The sequence below is a fragment of the Mustelus asterias genome, chromosome 3 (genome assembly GCF_964213995.1).
Source record: "Mustelus asterias chromosome 3, sMusAst1.hap1.1, whole genome shotgun sequence".
Classification (NCBI taxonomy): Eukaryota; Metazoa; Chordata; class Chondrichthyes; order Carcharhiniformes; family Triakidae; genus Mustelus; species Mustelus asterias.
The window spans coordinates 86,624,963-86,641,946 of record NC_135803.1 but is presented as its reverse complement, the minus strand read 5'-3'; the positions used below and the strand labels follow the sequence as shown (position 1 = coordinate 86,641,946).

Below are 16,984 nucleotides of genomic sequence, written 5' to 3'. Positions count from 1 at the left end.
ACCTTTAGGAGATATCGGCTGGAGCATTCGATCCGATCTACCGCTGTTAAACCAACGGAGTGACACATTGATACAGCATTAGTCGACCAGGCTGTCGAGAAGTTCAACCTGAAATATGAAACAGTTACAAACTATCTTGTGAGCAGAGGCTAAGAAACAAAAGCAGCAAGACTCAAAACACCAGGAATTCCTTCCACTGAGCTCCCACACCAGTCCTCCACATAACTCGATTACGCTACCACTGTGCCAAAGCTGAAGGGAGTCAGACCCCAATGAAACCACAGGGAGCTCATCTGTGAGGGGGTCATGGTCCCCTCACCCAGAACACACATCACTTCAGGTTGCTGTACTATTCACACTTACTCATCATACCTGAGCATCCTGCTCTGTGTCCACACTCACCTCGGCCCAATCTCCACCAGCAGCTCTCCATCACTCGCACTGAGGAAGGGTTGTGTGGAAATGCTCTGGGCGTTGAAAGGTGATTGAAAAATCCATGTGAGCTTGTGCCTGTCCTGTGGACTGGGAGAGGCTGAACCTGTGAAAAAGGATCAGAGAGTCAGGAGACACATCACCACAGCAGGAGTTTGAACAGCTGAACTGGGGGAGCTGCTCCAAGGACTCAAGAATAGGGTAAACGACACTGAGACAGAGAGCCCGAGGGAGGGGGGGTGGGGGTGGGTGGGTGGGGGGGGGGGGGGGGGGGGGGGGAAGAGATGGGGGTAGACGGAAGCGGTGACATCAAGGGTGAAACGGAATCAGATCACAACCAAGTTGCTATGGATATCAAACAGCGCCTCTTCCCAACAACAACTCCAATATGATTCCCACCTGTCCAGTTAACATTGTAGCAGACCTCCCGGCGAACACACACAATCCTCTCCAGATGGTGCATTCTAGATCGAAGGATGATTCTCTCCACATCCTGAGATGGGAGCTCAGTGGGTCTCTTATAGAAATGAAGCACAACCATCTGAGGAAGAAAGCAAACAACACAACATCAGTATAAGAAATGAGCACAGCACCTCTACAGTGTCATCAAGGGAGGGGGCCGAGGGGGGGGGGGGGGGAGAGCTGGAGGGGGCCGAGGGGGGGGGGGGGAGAGCGGGAGGGGGCCGAGGGGGGGGGGGGGGGGGGGGGAGCGGGAGGGGCCGAGGGGGGGAGAGCGGGAGGGGGGGGAGAGCGGGAGGGGGCCGAGTGGTGGGGAGAGCGGGAGGGGGCCGAGGGGGGGGGAGAGCGGGAGGGGGCCGGGGGGGAGAGCGGGAGGGGCCGGGGGGGAGAGCGGGAGGGGGCCGGAGAGAGCGGGAGGGGGCCGGGGGGGGGGGGGGGGGGGGGGGAGCGGGAGGGGGGGAGAGCAGGAGGGGGCCGGGGGGGGGGGGGGGGAGAGCGGGAGGGGGCCGAGGGGGGGGGGGGGGGGGAGAGCGCGAGGGGGCGGGAGAGCGCGAGGGGGCCGAGGGGGGGGGGGGGGGGGGAGAGCGGGAGGGGGCCGAGGGGGGGGAGAGCGGGAGGGGGCGAGGGGGGGAGAGCGGGAGGGGGCGAGGGGGGGAGAGCGGGAGGGGGGAGAGCGGGAGGGGGCGAGGGGGGGAGAGCAGGAGGGGGCGAGGGGGGGAGAGCGGGAGGGGGCGAGGGGGGGAGAGCGGGAGGGGGCGAGGGGGGGAGAGCGGGAGGGGGGAGGGGGGGAGAGCGGGAGGGGGCGAGGGGGGGAGAGCGGGAGGGGGCGAGGGGGGGAGAGCGGGAGGGGGCGAGGGGGGGAGAGCGGGAGGGGGCGAGGGGGGGAGAGCGGGAGGGGGCGAGGGGGGAGAGCGGGAGGGGGCGAGGGGGGGAGAGCGGGAGGGGGCGAGGGGGGGAGAGCGGGAGGGGGCGAGGGGGGGAGAGCGGGAGGGGGCGAGGGGGGGAGAGCGGGAGGGGGCGAGGGGGGGAGAGCGGGAGGGGGCGAGGGGGGGAGAGCGGGAGGGGGCGAGGGGGGGAGAGCGGGAGGGGGCGAGGGGGGGAGAGCGGGAGGGGGCGAGGGGGGGAGAGCGGGAGGGGGCGAGGGGGGGAGAGCGGGAGGGGGCGAGGGGGGGAGAGCGGGAGGGGGCGAGGGGGGGAGAGCGGGAGGGGGCGAGGGGGGGAGAGCGGGAGGGGGCGAGGGGGGGAGAGCGGGAGGGGGCGAGGGGGGGAGAGCGGGAGGGGGCGAGGGGGGGAGAGCGGGAGGGGGCGAGGGGGGGAGAGCGGGAGGGGGCGAGGGGGGGAGAGCGGGAGGGGGCGAGGGGGGGAGAGCGGGAGGGGGCGAGGGGGGGAGAGCGGGAGGGGGCGAGGGGGGGAGAGCGGGAGGGGGCGAGGGGGGGAGAGCGGGAGGGGGCGAGGGGGGGAGAGCGGGAGGGGGCGAGGGGGGGAGAGCGGGAGGGGGCGAGGGGGGGAGAGCGGGAGGGGGCGAGGGGGGGAGAGCGGGAGGGGGCGAGGGGGGGAGAGCGGGAGGGGGCGAGGGGGGGAGAGCGGGAGGGGGCGAGGGGGGGAGAGCGGGAGGGGGCGAGGGGGGGAGAGCGGGAGGGGGCGAGGGGGGGAGAGCGGGAGGGGGCGAGGGGGGGAGAGCGGGAGGGGGCGAGGGGGGGAGAGCGGGAGGGGGCGAGGGGGGGAGAGCGGGAGGGGGCGAGGGGGGGAGAGCGGGAGGGGGCGAGGGGGGGAGAGCGGGAGGGGGCGAGGGGGGGAGAGCGGGAGGGGGCGAGGGGGGGAGAGCGGGAGGGGGCGAGGGGGGGAGAGCGGGAGGGGGCGAGGGGGGGAGAGCGGGAGGGGGCGAGGGGGGGAGAGCGGGAGGGGGCGAGGGGGGGAGAGCGGGAGGGGGCGAGGGGGGGAGAGCGGGAGGGGGCGAGGGGGGGAGAGCGGGAGGGGGCGAGGGGGGGAGAGCGGGAGGGGGCGAGGGGGGGAGAGCGGGAGGGGGCGAGGGGGGGAGAGCGGGAGGGGGCGAGGGGGGGAGAGCGGGAGGGGGCGAGGGGGGGAGAGCGGGAGGGGGCGAGGGGGGAGAGCGGGAGGGGGCGAGGGGGGAGAGCGGGAGGGGGCGAGGGGGGGAGAGCGGGAGGGGGCGAGGGGGGAGAGCGGGAGGGGGCGAGGGGGGAGAGCGGGAGGGGGCGAGGGGGGGAGAGCGGGAGGGGGCGAGGGGGGGAGAGCGGGAGGGGTCGAGGGGGTGGGGAGAGCGGGAGGGGGCGGGGGGGAGAGCGGGAGGGGGCGAGGGGGGGGGGAGAGCGGGAGGGGGCGAGGGGGGGGGAGAGCGGGAGGGGGCGAGCGGGAGGGAGTGAGGGGGGGGGAGAGCGGGAGGGGGCGAGGGGGGGGGAGCGGGAGGGGGCGAGGGGGGGAGAGCGGGAGGGGGCGAGGGGGGGAGAGCGGGAGGGGGCGAGGGGGGGAGAGCGGGAGGGGGCGAGGGGGGGGAGAGCGGGAGGGGGCGAGGGGGGGAGAGCGGGAGGGGGCGAGGGGGGGAGAGTGGAAGGGGGCGAGAGCGAGAGGGGGCGGAGAGCGGGAGGGGGCGAGGGGGGGGAGAGCGGGAGGGGGCGAGGGGGGGAGAGCGGGAGGGAGCTGGGGGTGGGGGGGGGGGGGGGGGAGCCGGAGGGAGCGAGGGGGGGGGTGGGGAGAGCCGGAGGGAGCGATGGGGGGGGAAGAGAGCCGGAGGGAGCGAGGAGGGGGGGCGGGAAGAGAGCTGGAGGGAGCGAGGGAGGGGGTGGAAAGAGAGCCGGAGGGAGCAAGGTTTTGGGGGGGGGGGGGGGGGGGGGGTGAGCTGGAGGGAGCGAGGGGGGGAGGGAGCAGGGGAGAGCCGGACGTTGGAAGGTGGGCTCGAAGTACTGAAATGAACTGGAAAGAGAGAACCTGTCAAGAAACACCGAGGAACAGCAGCAAGCTGAAATGAGCTTCTAATTGGCAGCACGAGTCACATCAAATCCAGAATCATGAGTATCTAATCGGAGCATTGAGCAATCAGCAACGTGGAGTGTTGATGCAGTGAATGAACGTTCCAATGACGATCAGACATATCACGGGAACATTCAAGAGTTCCCAAGTTTGTTTTTGCTTCTCTGCAGATGTCTGTTGTTTGTTGGGAGCAAAGTGTACAACAGCGCCCCCACTCCCCCACCACCCCAGCTAACCTGCACTTAACTACTCTGCCCCTGAACCCTTCACCTGCCTTCCTCAATTTGAAAACTCACTATCTGCTGACCTTGAGCTATCGAGACCTACAACAACACGTGCATAAAGGGAGCTGATCAGCAACAAGTCCCGCGCAATTGCAGGGTCAGTATGGAGGGAATAATGCGTGATCAGAGGGACAGGTTTGAGGTTGCAATTCACTGTCATAGGGTCAGCATTGAGGTAGCGCAGCAGGGCTGGAGGGAATGCCGCACTGTCGGAGGGTCAATACTGGAGAATGCCATACTGTTGAAGGGTTATAAGATAATGCGGGGGCTGGATAGGGTGGAGGCGGAGAGATTCTTTCCACTTAGTAAGGAAGTTAAAACTAGAGGACACAGCCTCAAAATAAAGGGGGGTCGGTTTAAGACAGAGTTGAGGAGGAACTTCTTCTCCCAGAGGGTGGTGAATCTCTGGAATTCTCTGCCCACTGAGGTGGTGGAGGCTACCTCGCTGAATATGTTTAAAGCGCGGATGGATGGATTCCTGATCGGTAAGGGAATTAAGGGTTATGGGGATCAGGCGGGTAAGTGGTACTGATCCACGTCAGATCAGCCATGATCTTATTGAATGGCGGGGCAGGCTCGAGGGGCTAGATGGCCTACTCCTGCTCCTATTTCTTATGTTCTTATGTTCTTATGTCAGTATTGATGAAGTGCTGCACTCTTGAGTCACTGAGATTTACTGCATGCAAACAGGCCCTTCGGCCCAACTTGTCCCAGTTTTTACCATTAAGCTCATCCCAATTGCCCGCGTTTGGCCCATGTCCCTCTAACCTTACCCATGTAACTGTATAAATGCTTTTTAAAAGACAAAATTGTGCCCTCCTCTCCCACTACCTCTGGCAGCTCATTCCAGACACTCACCTCCCTGTGTGTGAAAGAAATGCCCATCTGGACCCTTTTGTATCTCTCCCTACTCACTTTAAATCGATGCTGTCTACTTTTAGACCTTTGGGAAAAGATGTTGACTATCTACGCCGTGATGTGGAGATGCTGACATTGGACTAAGGTGGACACAGTAACAAGTCACACAACACTTGTGGACATCACACTTCTCACACTCTCCTCATTCCATTTGTGATTAAGGACTGGATTCTGTACGGTCCGGTTTCCGGCACGGTGGCACAGTGGCTAGCACTGCTACCTCACAGTGCCAGGGACCCGGGTTCGATTCCCGGCTCGGGTCACAGTCTGTTTGGAGTTTGCACATTTTCCCCGTATCTCGACCTAGGTTTCCTCCGGGTGCTCTGGTTTCCTCCCACACTCCAAAGATGTGCGGGCTAGGTGGATTGGTCATACTAAATTGCCACTTAGTGTCTGGTTGACTCGCTCAGGTAAATGCATGGGGTTACGGGGATGGGGCCTTCGTGGGATTGTGGTCGGTGCAGACTTGATGGGCTGAATGGCCTCCATCTGCACTGTAGGATTCTATGATTATATAACACCAGGTTGAAGTCCAACAGGTTTATTTGATTCCAAATAAACCTGTTGGACTTTAACCTGGTGTTGCGGGATTTCTTACCTCACCTATGCCCCTCATTATTTTATGGACTTCCATAAGATCACCCCTCAGCCTCCTACGCTCCAGAGAAAAAAGACCCAGTCTATCCAGCCTCTCCTTATAACTCAATCCATCAAGTCCCGGTAGCATCCTCGTAAATCTTTTCTGCACTCTTTCTAGTTTAATAATATCCTTTCTATAATAGTGTGACCAGAACTGTACACAGTATTGCAAGTGTGGCCTTACCAATGTCTTGTACAACTTCAACAAGACATCCCAACTCCTGTATTCAATGTTCCGACCAATGAAACCAAGCATGCCGAATGCCTTCTTCACCACTCTGTCCACCTGGAGTTATGAACCTGTACTCCTAGATCTCTTTGTTCTGTAACTCTCCCCAACGCCCTCCCATTAACTGAGTAGGTCCTGGCCCAATTCGATCTACCAAAATGCATCACCTCACATTTATCTAAATTAAACACCATCTGCCATTCATCGACCCACTGGCCCAATTGATCAAGATCCAGTTGCAATCCGAGATAGCCTTCTTCATTGTCCACTATGCTACCAATCTTGGTGTCATCTGCAGACTTACTAACCATGCCTCCTAAATTCCCTTCCAAATCATTAATATAAATGACAAACAACAGTGCACCCAGCACCGATCCCGGAGGCACACCACTAGTCACAGGCCTCCAGTTTGAAAAACAACCCTCTACAACCACCCTCTGGCTTCTGTCGTCAAGCCAATTTTGAATCTATTTCACTACCTCACCCAAGATCCCGTGAAATTTAACCTTATGCAACAACCTACCATGCAGTACCTTGTCAAAGGCCTTGCTAAAGTTCATGTACACAACATCAACTGCACTGCCCTCATCTACCATCTTGGTTACCCCTTCAAATAAACTCAATCAAATTTGTGAGACATGATTTTCCACTCACAAAGCCATACTAACTGTCCCTAATCAGTCCTTGCCTCTCTAAATGTCTCGAGATCCTGTCTCTCAGAATACCTTCCAACAACTTACCCTTCTAAACTTACTACCCTAAAGATAGGCACAACATTTGCCACCCTCCAATCTTCAGGCACCTCACCTGTGGCTCTTGATGATTCAAATAGGGAACCCGCAATTTCCTCCCTAGCCTCCCACAACGTCCTGGGAAACATTTCACGAGTCCCAGGGATTTATCTACCTTGATGCACTTTGAGACTTCGAGCACCTCCTTCTCTGTAATATGTACACTCCTCAATGTATCACTGTTTATTTCCCCAAGTTCCCTAACAATCACACTTTTCTCAACAGTAAATACTGATGAGAAATATTCATTTAGGATCTCACCCATCCAAAGAACAAAAAACAAAGAACAATACAGCACAGGAACAGGCCCTTCGGCCCTCCAAGCCCGCGCCGCTCCCTGGTCCAAACGAGACCATTCTTTTGTATCCCTCCATTCCCACTCCGTTCATATGGCTGTCTAGATAAGTCCTAAACGTTCCCAGTGTGTCCGCCTCCACTACCTTGCCTGGCAGCGCATTCCAGGCCCCCACCACCCTCTGTGTAAAATATGTCCTTCTGATATCTGTGTTAAACCTCCCCCCTTCACCTTGAACCGATGACCCCTCGTGAACGTCACCACCGACCTGGGGAAAAGCTTCCCACCGTTCACCCTATCTATGCCTTTCATAATTTTATACACCTCTATTAAGTCTCCCCTCATTCTCCGTCGTTCCAGGGAGAACAACCCCAGTTTACCCAATCTCTCCTCATAACTAAGCCCCTCCATACCAGGCAACATCCTGGCAAACCTCCTCTGTACTCTCTCCAAAGCCTCCACGTCCTTCTGGTAGTGTGGCGACCAGAACTGGACGCAGTATTCCAAATGCAGCCGAACCAACGTTCTATACATCTGCAACATCAGACCCCAACTTTTATACTCTATGCCCCGTCCTATAAAGGCAAGCATGCCATATGCCTTCTTCACCACCTTCTCCACCTGTGACGTCACCTTCAAGGATCTGTGGACTTGCACACCCAGGTCCCTCTGCGTATCTACACCCTTTATGGTTCTGCCATTTATCGTATCGCTCCTCCCTACATTATTTCTACCAAAATGCATCACTTCGCATTTATCAGGATTGAACTCCATCTGCCATTTCTTTGCCCAAATTTCCAGCCTATCTATATCCTTCTGTAGCTTCTCACAATGCTCCTCACTATCTGCAAGTCCTGCCAATTTTGTGTCGTCCGCAAACTTACTGATCACCCCAGTTACACCTTCTTCCAGATCGTTTATATAAATCACAAACAGCAGAGGTCCCAATACAGAGCCCTGCGGAACACCACTAGTCACAGGCCTCCAGCCGGAAAAAGACCCTTCCACTACCACCCTCTGTCTTCTGTGACCAAGCCAGTTCTCCACCCATCTAGCCACCTCCCCCTTTATCCCAAGAGATCCAACCTTTTTCACCAGCCAACCATGAGGGACTTTGTCAAACGCTTTACTGAAGTCCATATAGACGACATCCACGGCCCTTCCCTTGTCAACCAGTCTGGTCACTTCTTCAAAAAACTCCACCAAGTTAGTGAGGCATGACCTCCCTCTCACAAAACCATGCTGACTATCGTTAATGAGTTTATTCCTTTCTAAATGTGCATACATCCTACCTCTAAGAATCTTCTCCAACAACTTCCCGACCATGGACGTCAAGCTCACCGGCCGATAATTACCCGGGTTATCCTTCCTACCCTTCTTAAATAACGGGACCACATTAGCTATCCTCCAATCCCATGGGACCTCACCTGCGTCCAGTGACGAGACAAAGATTTGCGTCAGAGGCCCAGCGATTTCATCTCTCGTCTCCCCGAGCAGCCTTGGATAGATTCCATCAGGCCCTGGGGATTTGTCAGTCTTTATATTCTCTAACAAACCTTAACACTTCCTCCCTTGTAATGGAGATTTTCTCTAACGGTTCAATCCCTTGTAGATCCGCACATAGATCACCTTGTCAATCCTAAAGAGGTCCTATTCTTTCCGTAGTTACACTTTTGCCCTTTCATAGAATCACAGAAACCCTACAGTACAGAAAGAGGCCATTTGGCCCATCGAGTCTGCACCGACCACAATCCCACCCAGGCCCTACTCCCATATCCCTACATATTTACCCACTAATCCCTGTAACCTACGCATCTCAGGACACTGAGGGGCAATTTTAGCATGGCCAATCAACCTAACACCTTTGGACTGTGGGAGGAAACCCACGCAGACACGAGGAGAATGTGCAAACTCCACACACAGTAACAGTTTTAACAACACCAGGTTAAAGTCCAACAGGTTTATTTGGTAGCAAATACCATTAGCTTTCGGAGCGCTGCTCCTTCGTCAGATGGAGTGGAAACCTGCTCTCAAACAGGGCACAGAGACACAAAATCAAGTTACAGAATACTGATTAGAATGCAAATCTCTACAGCCAACCAGTTCTTAAAGATACAGGCAATGTGAGTGGAGGAGGGAGCATTAAGCACAGGTTAAAGCGATGTATATTGTAAGTGTATTGGGAGAGCAGGATTCGATTCCATCTGACGAAGGAGCAGCGCTTTGAACATAATGGTATTTGCTACTAAATAAACCTGTTGGACTTTAACCTGGTGTTGTTAAAACTCTTACTGTGTTTACCCCAGTCCAACGCCAGCATCTCCACATCAAACAGTGACCCAAGCCGGGAATCGAACCCAAGTCCCTGGAGCTGCGAAGCAGCAGTGCTCACCACTGTGCTACTGTGCCGCCAATTTTGAATCTATTTCGCTACCTCACCCTGGATCCCGTGAAATTTAACCTTATGCAACAACCTACCATGCAGTACCTTGTCAAAGGCCTTGCTAAAGTTCATGTAGACAACATCAACTGCACTGCCCTCATCTACCTTCTTGGTTACCCCTTCAAAAAACTTCAAAAAATTGATTTATATATTTGTAGAAGCTCTTTGGATTCTCCTTTGCCTTATCTGCCAAAGCAATGTCATGTTCCCTTTTTACCCTCCTAATTTCTCTCTTAACTCTACTCCGACAACCTCTATACTCTTCAAGGGATTTACTCGATCCCAACTGCCTATGCTGGTCTTATTCCTCCTTCTTCTTTTTGACCAGAGCCTCAATATCCCGAGTCATCTGCCTTGCCTGTCAGGCCTCTTGCATTGAAATAAATGCAGTTTAATCTGAATTTCCCTTACTTTCTGCCCTGCTCTTGCCTGACCTGTCTAGTATTAGGATTACTGACACTACCTTTACTATTTAACATGCTCTCTTTAATTTCCATGCTGTCCTCAACCTTCTGTCTCCTACCCCCTTATCAAACTAGTTTAAACCCTCCCAAGTTGCTCTATCAAATCTCTCCGCCAGGATATTAGTTCCCCCTCCAGTTCAGGTATAACCCGTCCCTCTTGAGCAGGTCACCCCTGTCCCAGAAGAGATCCCAACAATCCACATATCTAAATCCCTGCCCCCTACACCAGCTCTCACGCCAAGCTTTCATTTGCCTAATCTTCCTAGTCCTTAGACTTAGAACAGTACAGCAAGAACAGGCCCTTCGGCCCACGATGTTGTGCCGAGCTTTATCTGAAACCAAGATCAAGCTATCCCACTCCCTATCATCCTGGTGTGCTCCATGTGCCTATCCAATAACCGCTTAAATGTTCCTAAAAAGTGTCCGACTCCACTATCACAGCAGGCAGTCCATTCCACACCCCAACCACTCTCTGCGTAAAGAATCTACCTCGGACATCCTTCCTATATCTCCCACCACGAACCCTATAGTTATGCCCCCTTGTAATAGCTCCATCCACCAGAGGAAATAGTCTTTGAACGTTCACTCTATCTATCCCCTTCATCATTTTATAAACCTCTATTAAGTCTCCCCTCAGCCTCCTCCGCTCCAGAGAGAACAGCCCTAGCTCCCTCAACCTTTCCTCATAAGACCTACCCTCCAAACCAGGCAGCATCCTGGTAAATCTCCTCTGCACTCTTTCCAGCACTTCCACATCCTTCTTATAGTGAGGTGACCAGAACTGCACACAATATTCCAAATGTGGTCTCACCAAGGTCCTGTACAGTTGCAGCATAACCCCACAGCTCTTAAACTCCAACCCCCTGTTAATAAAAGCTAACACACTATAGGCCTTCTTCACAGCTCTATCCACTTGAGTGGCAACCTTTAGAGATCTGTGGATATGAACCCCAAGATCTCTCTGTTCCTCCACAGTCCTCAGAACCCTACCTTTGACCCTGTAATCCACATTGAAATTAGTCCTACCAAAATGAATCACCTCACATTTATCAGGGTTAAACTCCATCTGCCATTTTTCAGCCCAGCTTTCCTACTCTCACAAGCACATGGCACCGACAGTAGTCCAGAAATGACAACCCTCAAGGTCCTGCACTTTAGCCTTCTGCCTAACTCTATATTCACACTTCAGGATCTCATCCCTTTTCCTCCCTATGTCATTGGTACCAATGTGTACAACGACTTCTGGCTGCTCACCCTTCCCCTTAAGAATGTCCTTTAACGACTCAGAGACATCCTAGACCGAGGCAACACACATAGAGTCTCGATCGTGGCAACAGAAACACCTGCCTGTGCCTTTAACTAGCGAGTCACCTATTACTACTGCTCGCTTATTCTTTGCCCGACCCTGTTCTACAGCAGAGCCAAGTGTAGTGCCATAGGCCTCGCTGCTGCTGGTATTTTCCCTGAGAGACTATCCCCTTCGATGGAATTCAAAATGGTATGCCTGTTTGAAAGGGAATAACCACAGGAGACTCCTGCACTACCTGCCTGCCTCTCCTGGTAGTCACCAATCTATCTAAATATAAATTTATAAATCTATATTCTCAGTTTACTCACCGTCTCACTATGGAAAAGAAATTGCCCCTTCATGTCAGAGAGATTAGCAGATCAAATATGTTGGGTTACGGGGATAGGGCCTGGGTGAGATTGTTGTCGGTGCAGGCTCCTTCTGTACTGTCAGCATTCTATGCTTCATATACCTATATTTTCAGTTTCCCGTCCTCTCACTCCTCTTACTTATAAATCTATATTCTCGGTTACTCACCGTCACACACTATAGATTTCACAGAATCATGAAACCACAGAGAGCAGAAGAGACCCTTCGGCCCATTGAGTCCACACCGACACATTAGAAACACATGAACTCCCACCTAATTCCATCTGCCAGCACTTGGCCCACAGACCTGAATGTTATGACGTGCCAAGTATTCATTCAGATACTTTTTAAAGGATGTGAGGCAACCCACCTCTACCACCCTCCCAGGCTGTGCATTCCAAACCGTCACCATCCTCTGGACACTGGATTCCAGTCACTAAAGCAGCCTTCTGTCACCACCCTCTCTCCCACAACTGAGCCAATTTTGAATCTACTTTATCAAATTATCTCATGTATCCCATGTGAATTTATCTTCTTTGCCAGTCTCCCATGTGGGACCTTGTCAAAGGCTTTGCTGAAATCCATATAAACAACATCGACTGCACTACCCTCATCTACAACCGAGTCACCTCCGCAAAAGATTCAAATTGTTAGGCATGACCTCCCACAGACAAAGCCATTCTAACTATCTTGATCAAGCTTTGCCTCTCCAAGTGGAGATGGATGCTCTCCTTTAGAAGTTTCTAATAGTTTCCCTATCACTGACGTGAGACTCACTGGTCTGTGGTTCCCTGATATACCTCTGCAACCCTCCTTAAATAGCAGAACCACATGAGCTGTTCTCCAGTTGTCTGGCATCACCCCCGGATCTTTCCCCATGCTGACCCACGTGTTTAGGGTGGAAGCTGGAGAAGTGGAGCATCGTGAGGTTATCCGTGGGCTTGCAGTACAGTGAAGTGCTGAGGTGACCGTCCTTGATGGAGATGCGTGTGTCCAATGGTCAAACAGACCATTGTCTGCAGCAAACTACCCATGAGGTACGACACGGATGCCATCATCTCATGTGAGAACACCATCCACCAGGTACACGGTACATACACTTGTAACTCGGCCAACGTTGTCTACCTGATACGCTGCAGGAAAGGATGTCCCGAGGCATGGTACATTGGGGAGACCATGCAGACGCTACGACAATGGATGAATGAACACCGCTCAACAATCATCAGGCAAGAGTGTTCTCTTCTTGTTGGGGAACACTTCAGCGGTCACAGGCATTCGGCCTCTGTTCTTCGCGTAAGCGTTCTCCAAGGTGGTCTTCACGACACACGACAGCGCAGAGTCGCTGAGCAAAGACTGATAGCCAAGTTCCGCACACATGAGGATGGCCTCAACCGGGATCTTGGGTTCATATCACACTATCTGTCAGCCCTATGACTTGCCCGGGCTTGCAAAATCTCACTAACTGTCCTGGCTGGAGACAATATACATCTCTTTAACCTGTGCTTAACCCTCTCTCCACTCACATTGTCTGTACCTTTAAGACTTGATTACCTGTAAAGACTCACATTCCAACCATTATTTTGTAAATTGAGTTTGTGTCTTTATATGCCCTGTTTGTGAACTGAAATCCCACTCACCTGAAGGAACAGCGCTTCGAAAGCTGGTGGCTTTTGCTACCAAATAAACCTGTTGGACTTTAACCTGGTGTTGTGAAACTTCTTACTGTGTGTACCTCACCCGTGGCCAGAGAGGAATTGAAAATTTGGATCAGAGCCCCTGCATCTCCTCCTTTGCCTCCCACAGTAGTCCAGGACACAATTCAGCTGGACCAAGAGATTTATCCACTTTTAAGGCTGCCTATACCTCCAATACCTTGTCCTTCCCTATGTCAATTTGCTCAAGAACTTCACAGTCTCTCTCCCTGAATTCCATACCATTGTCCTCATTCTCTTGGGTGAAGGAAGGTGTGAAGCATTCATTCAACACTCGACCAATGTCCTTTATAAATCTATATTCTCAGTTACTCACCCTTTTACTATGGATTTATAAATTTATATTCTCAGTTTACTCACCCTCTCACTGTAGATTTATGAATTTATAATCTGTTTACGCACCCTCTCACTCTATGGATTTATAAATCTATATTTTCAGTCTGTTGAGACCCATGACCACTTCCATCTCAAAGCACCAGAGCAGCAGATACATGGGAACACCATCACCTGCAAGTTCTCCTCCAAGCCACTCACCATCCTGACTTGGAAATATATCACCGTTCCTTCACCATCACTGGGTCAAAGTCCTGGAATTCTCTCCCTAATGGCATTGTGGGTCAACCGACAGCACATGGACTGCAGCAATTCAAGAAGGCAGCTCACCATCACCTTATGGGCGACTAGGAGTGGGCAATAAATGGGGCCAGCCAGCAACGCCCATGTCCCACGAATGAATAAAAAAAGTTTATTCACCCTCTCACTCTATGGATTTATAAATCTATAGTCTCAGTTTATTCACCCTCTCACTCTATGGATTTATAAACCTACATTCTCAGTTTATTCACCCTCACTCTATGGATTTATAAACCTACATTCTCAGTTTATTCACCCTCACTCTATGGATTTATAAACCTACATTCTCAGTTTATTCACCCTCTCACTCTATGGATTTATAAATCTACATTCTCAGTTTATTCACCCTCTCACTCTATGGATTTATAAACCTACATTCTCAGTTTATTCACCCTCACTCTATGGATTTATAAACCTACATTCTCAGTTTACTCACCCTCACTCTATGGATTTATAAATCTACATTCTCAGTTTATTCACCCTCACTCTATGGATTTATAAACCTACATTCTCAGTTTATTCACCCTCTCACTCTATGGATTTATAAACCTACATTCTCAGTTTATTCACCCTCTCACTCTATGGATTTATAAACCTACATTCTCAGTTTATTCACCCTCTCACTCTATGGATTTATAAACCTACATTCTCAGTTTATTCACCCTCTCACTCTATGGATTTATAAACCTACATTCTCAGTTTATTCACCCTCACTCTATGGATTTATAAACCTACATTCTCAGTTTACTCACCCTCACTCTATGGATTTATAAATCTACATTCTCAGTTTATTCACCCTCTCACTCTATGGATTTATAAACCTACATTCTCAGTTTATTCACCCTCTCACTCTATGGATTTATAAACCTACATTCTCAGTTTATTCACCCTCTCACTCTATGGATTTATAAACCTACATTCTCAGTTTATTCACCCTCTCACTCTATGGATTTATAAACCTACATTCTCAGTTTATTCACCCTCTCACTCTATGGATTTATAAACCTACATTCTCAGTTTATTCACCCTCACTCTATGGATTTATAAACCTACATTCTCAGTTTATTCACCCTCTCACTCTATGGATTTATAAACCTACATTCTCAGTTTATTCACCCTCTCACTCTATGGATTTATAAATCTACATTCTCAGTTTATTCACCCTCACTCTATGGATTTATAAACCTACATTCTCAGTTTATTCACCCTCACTCTATGGATTTATAAACCTACATTCTCAGTTTATTCACCCTCACTCTATGGATTTATAAACCTACATTCTCAGTTTATTCACCCTCTCACTCTATGGATTTATAAACCTACATTCTCAGTTTACTCACCCTCACTCTATGGATTTATAAATCTACATTCTCAGTTTATTCACCCTCACTCTATGGATTTATAAACCTACATTCTCAGTTTACTCACCCTCACTCTATGGATTTATAAATCTACATTCTCAGTTTATTCACCCTCTCACTCTATGGATTTATAAACCTACATTCTCAGTTTATTCACCCTCACTCTATGGATTTATAAACCTACATTCTCAGTTTATTCACCCTCACTCTATGGATTTATAAACCTACATTCTCAGTTTATTCACCCTCTCACTCTATGGATTTATAAACCTACATTCTCAGTTTATTCACCCTCACTCTATGGATTTATAAACCTACATTCTCAGTTTATTCACCCTCTCACTCTATGGATTTATAAACCTACATTCTCAGTTTATTCACCCTCACTCTATGGATTTATAAACCTACATTCTCAGTTTATTCACCCTCACTCTATGGATTTATAAACCTACATTCTCAGTTTATTCACCCTCTCACTCTATGGATTTATAAACCTACATTCTCAGTTTATTCACCCTCTCACTCTATGGATTTATAAACCTACATTCTCAGTTTATTCACCCTCTCACTCTATGGATTTATAAACCTACATTCTCAGTTTATTCACCCTCACTCTATGGATTTATAAACCTACATTCTCAGTTTATTCACCCTCTCACTCTATGGATTTATAAACCTACATTCTCAGTTTACTCACCCTCTCACTCTATGGATTTATAAACCTACATTCTCAGTTTATTCACCCTCACTCTATGGATTTATAAATCTACATTCTCAGTTTACTCACCCTCACTCTATGGATTTATAAACCTACATTCTCAGTTTATTCACCCTCACTCTATGGATTTATAAACCTACATTCTCAGTTTATTCACCCTCTCACTCTATGGATTTATAAACCTACATTCTCAGTTTATTCACCCTCACTCTATGGATTTATAAACCTACATTCTCAGTTTATTCACCCTCTCACTCTATGGATTTATAAACCTACATTCTCAGTTTACTCACCCTCTCACTCTATGGATTTATAAACCTACATTCTCAGTTTATTCACCCTCACTCTATGGATTTATAAATCTACATTCTCAGTTTACTCACCCTCACTCTATGGATTTATAAACCTACATTCTCAGTTTACTCACCCTCACTCTATGGATTTATAAACCTACATTCTCAGTTGACTCACCCTCTCTCTGGGTTTATAATCGACATTCACCGTGTATCTCTCCTTCTGCTGCTCTGTCTCCACTCCAGTTCCACACGTGCAGAAGCAACTTCCTCCCCAATCAGGAAGGTCCATGATGTCACGGGAAATGAGACCCTCAATTGGTCAGACGTCCTTAGCGTCATGTTGGTAAAGGAGCGACGATCCTCTGGCGTCGGTGAAGGAGAGATTTTCTTCTGTATCCCCTCCATGTTGGTGAAGGTGCGGCTTCTCTCAGTTTCTTTTTTTTCTTTTTTAACATAAAGCTGATTTATTTGACTTTTATCGAGAATATGAACATCTATAAGTAGGCTGGAGTTTCGTAACATCAGCAGAAATAGACCCTGATCAGCAATGTTCATTCCTGACTTGATTAACCACAAAATCTAATCATTGTAGTTACTGATGAATTCGCTGGTGGGTCAGCAGGTCAGATGAGTGTGGGAAGGGATTCACTCACTCGTTGCTTTGCCTG

General features: G+C 51.0%; 1 protein-coding gene across 3 annotated transcripts in view; it reads right to left on the bottom strand.

The window, feature by feature from the left end:
• The window catches only part of pfas (phosphoribosylformylglycinamidine synthase), a 314,140-nt gene extending 297,548 nt beyond the window's left edge, over nt 1–16,592 (bottom strand). Inside the window, exons 1-4 of one of the 3 annotated variants that reach the window (XM_078209284.1) lie at nt 16,492–16,592; nt 832–973; nt 403–538; nt 3–108 (exon numbers count right to left, since the gene is read on the bottom strand). In XM_078209284.1, coding sequence (XP_078065410.1) covers nt 3–108; nt 403–538; nt 832–973 — 384 coding nt within the window. In that variant the 5' untranslated portion in view covers nt 16,492–16,592. Of the gene's footprint in view, nt 1–2; nt 109–402; nt 539–831; nt 974–13,842; nt 13,863–16,491 lie in introns of those variants that run through there. The other 2 variants (XM_078209285.1, XM_078209283.1) reach the window with 2 other exon arrangements.
• Between the last annotated feature and the right edge of the window lie 392 nt (nt 16,593–16,984).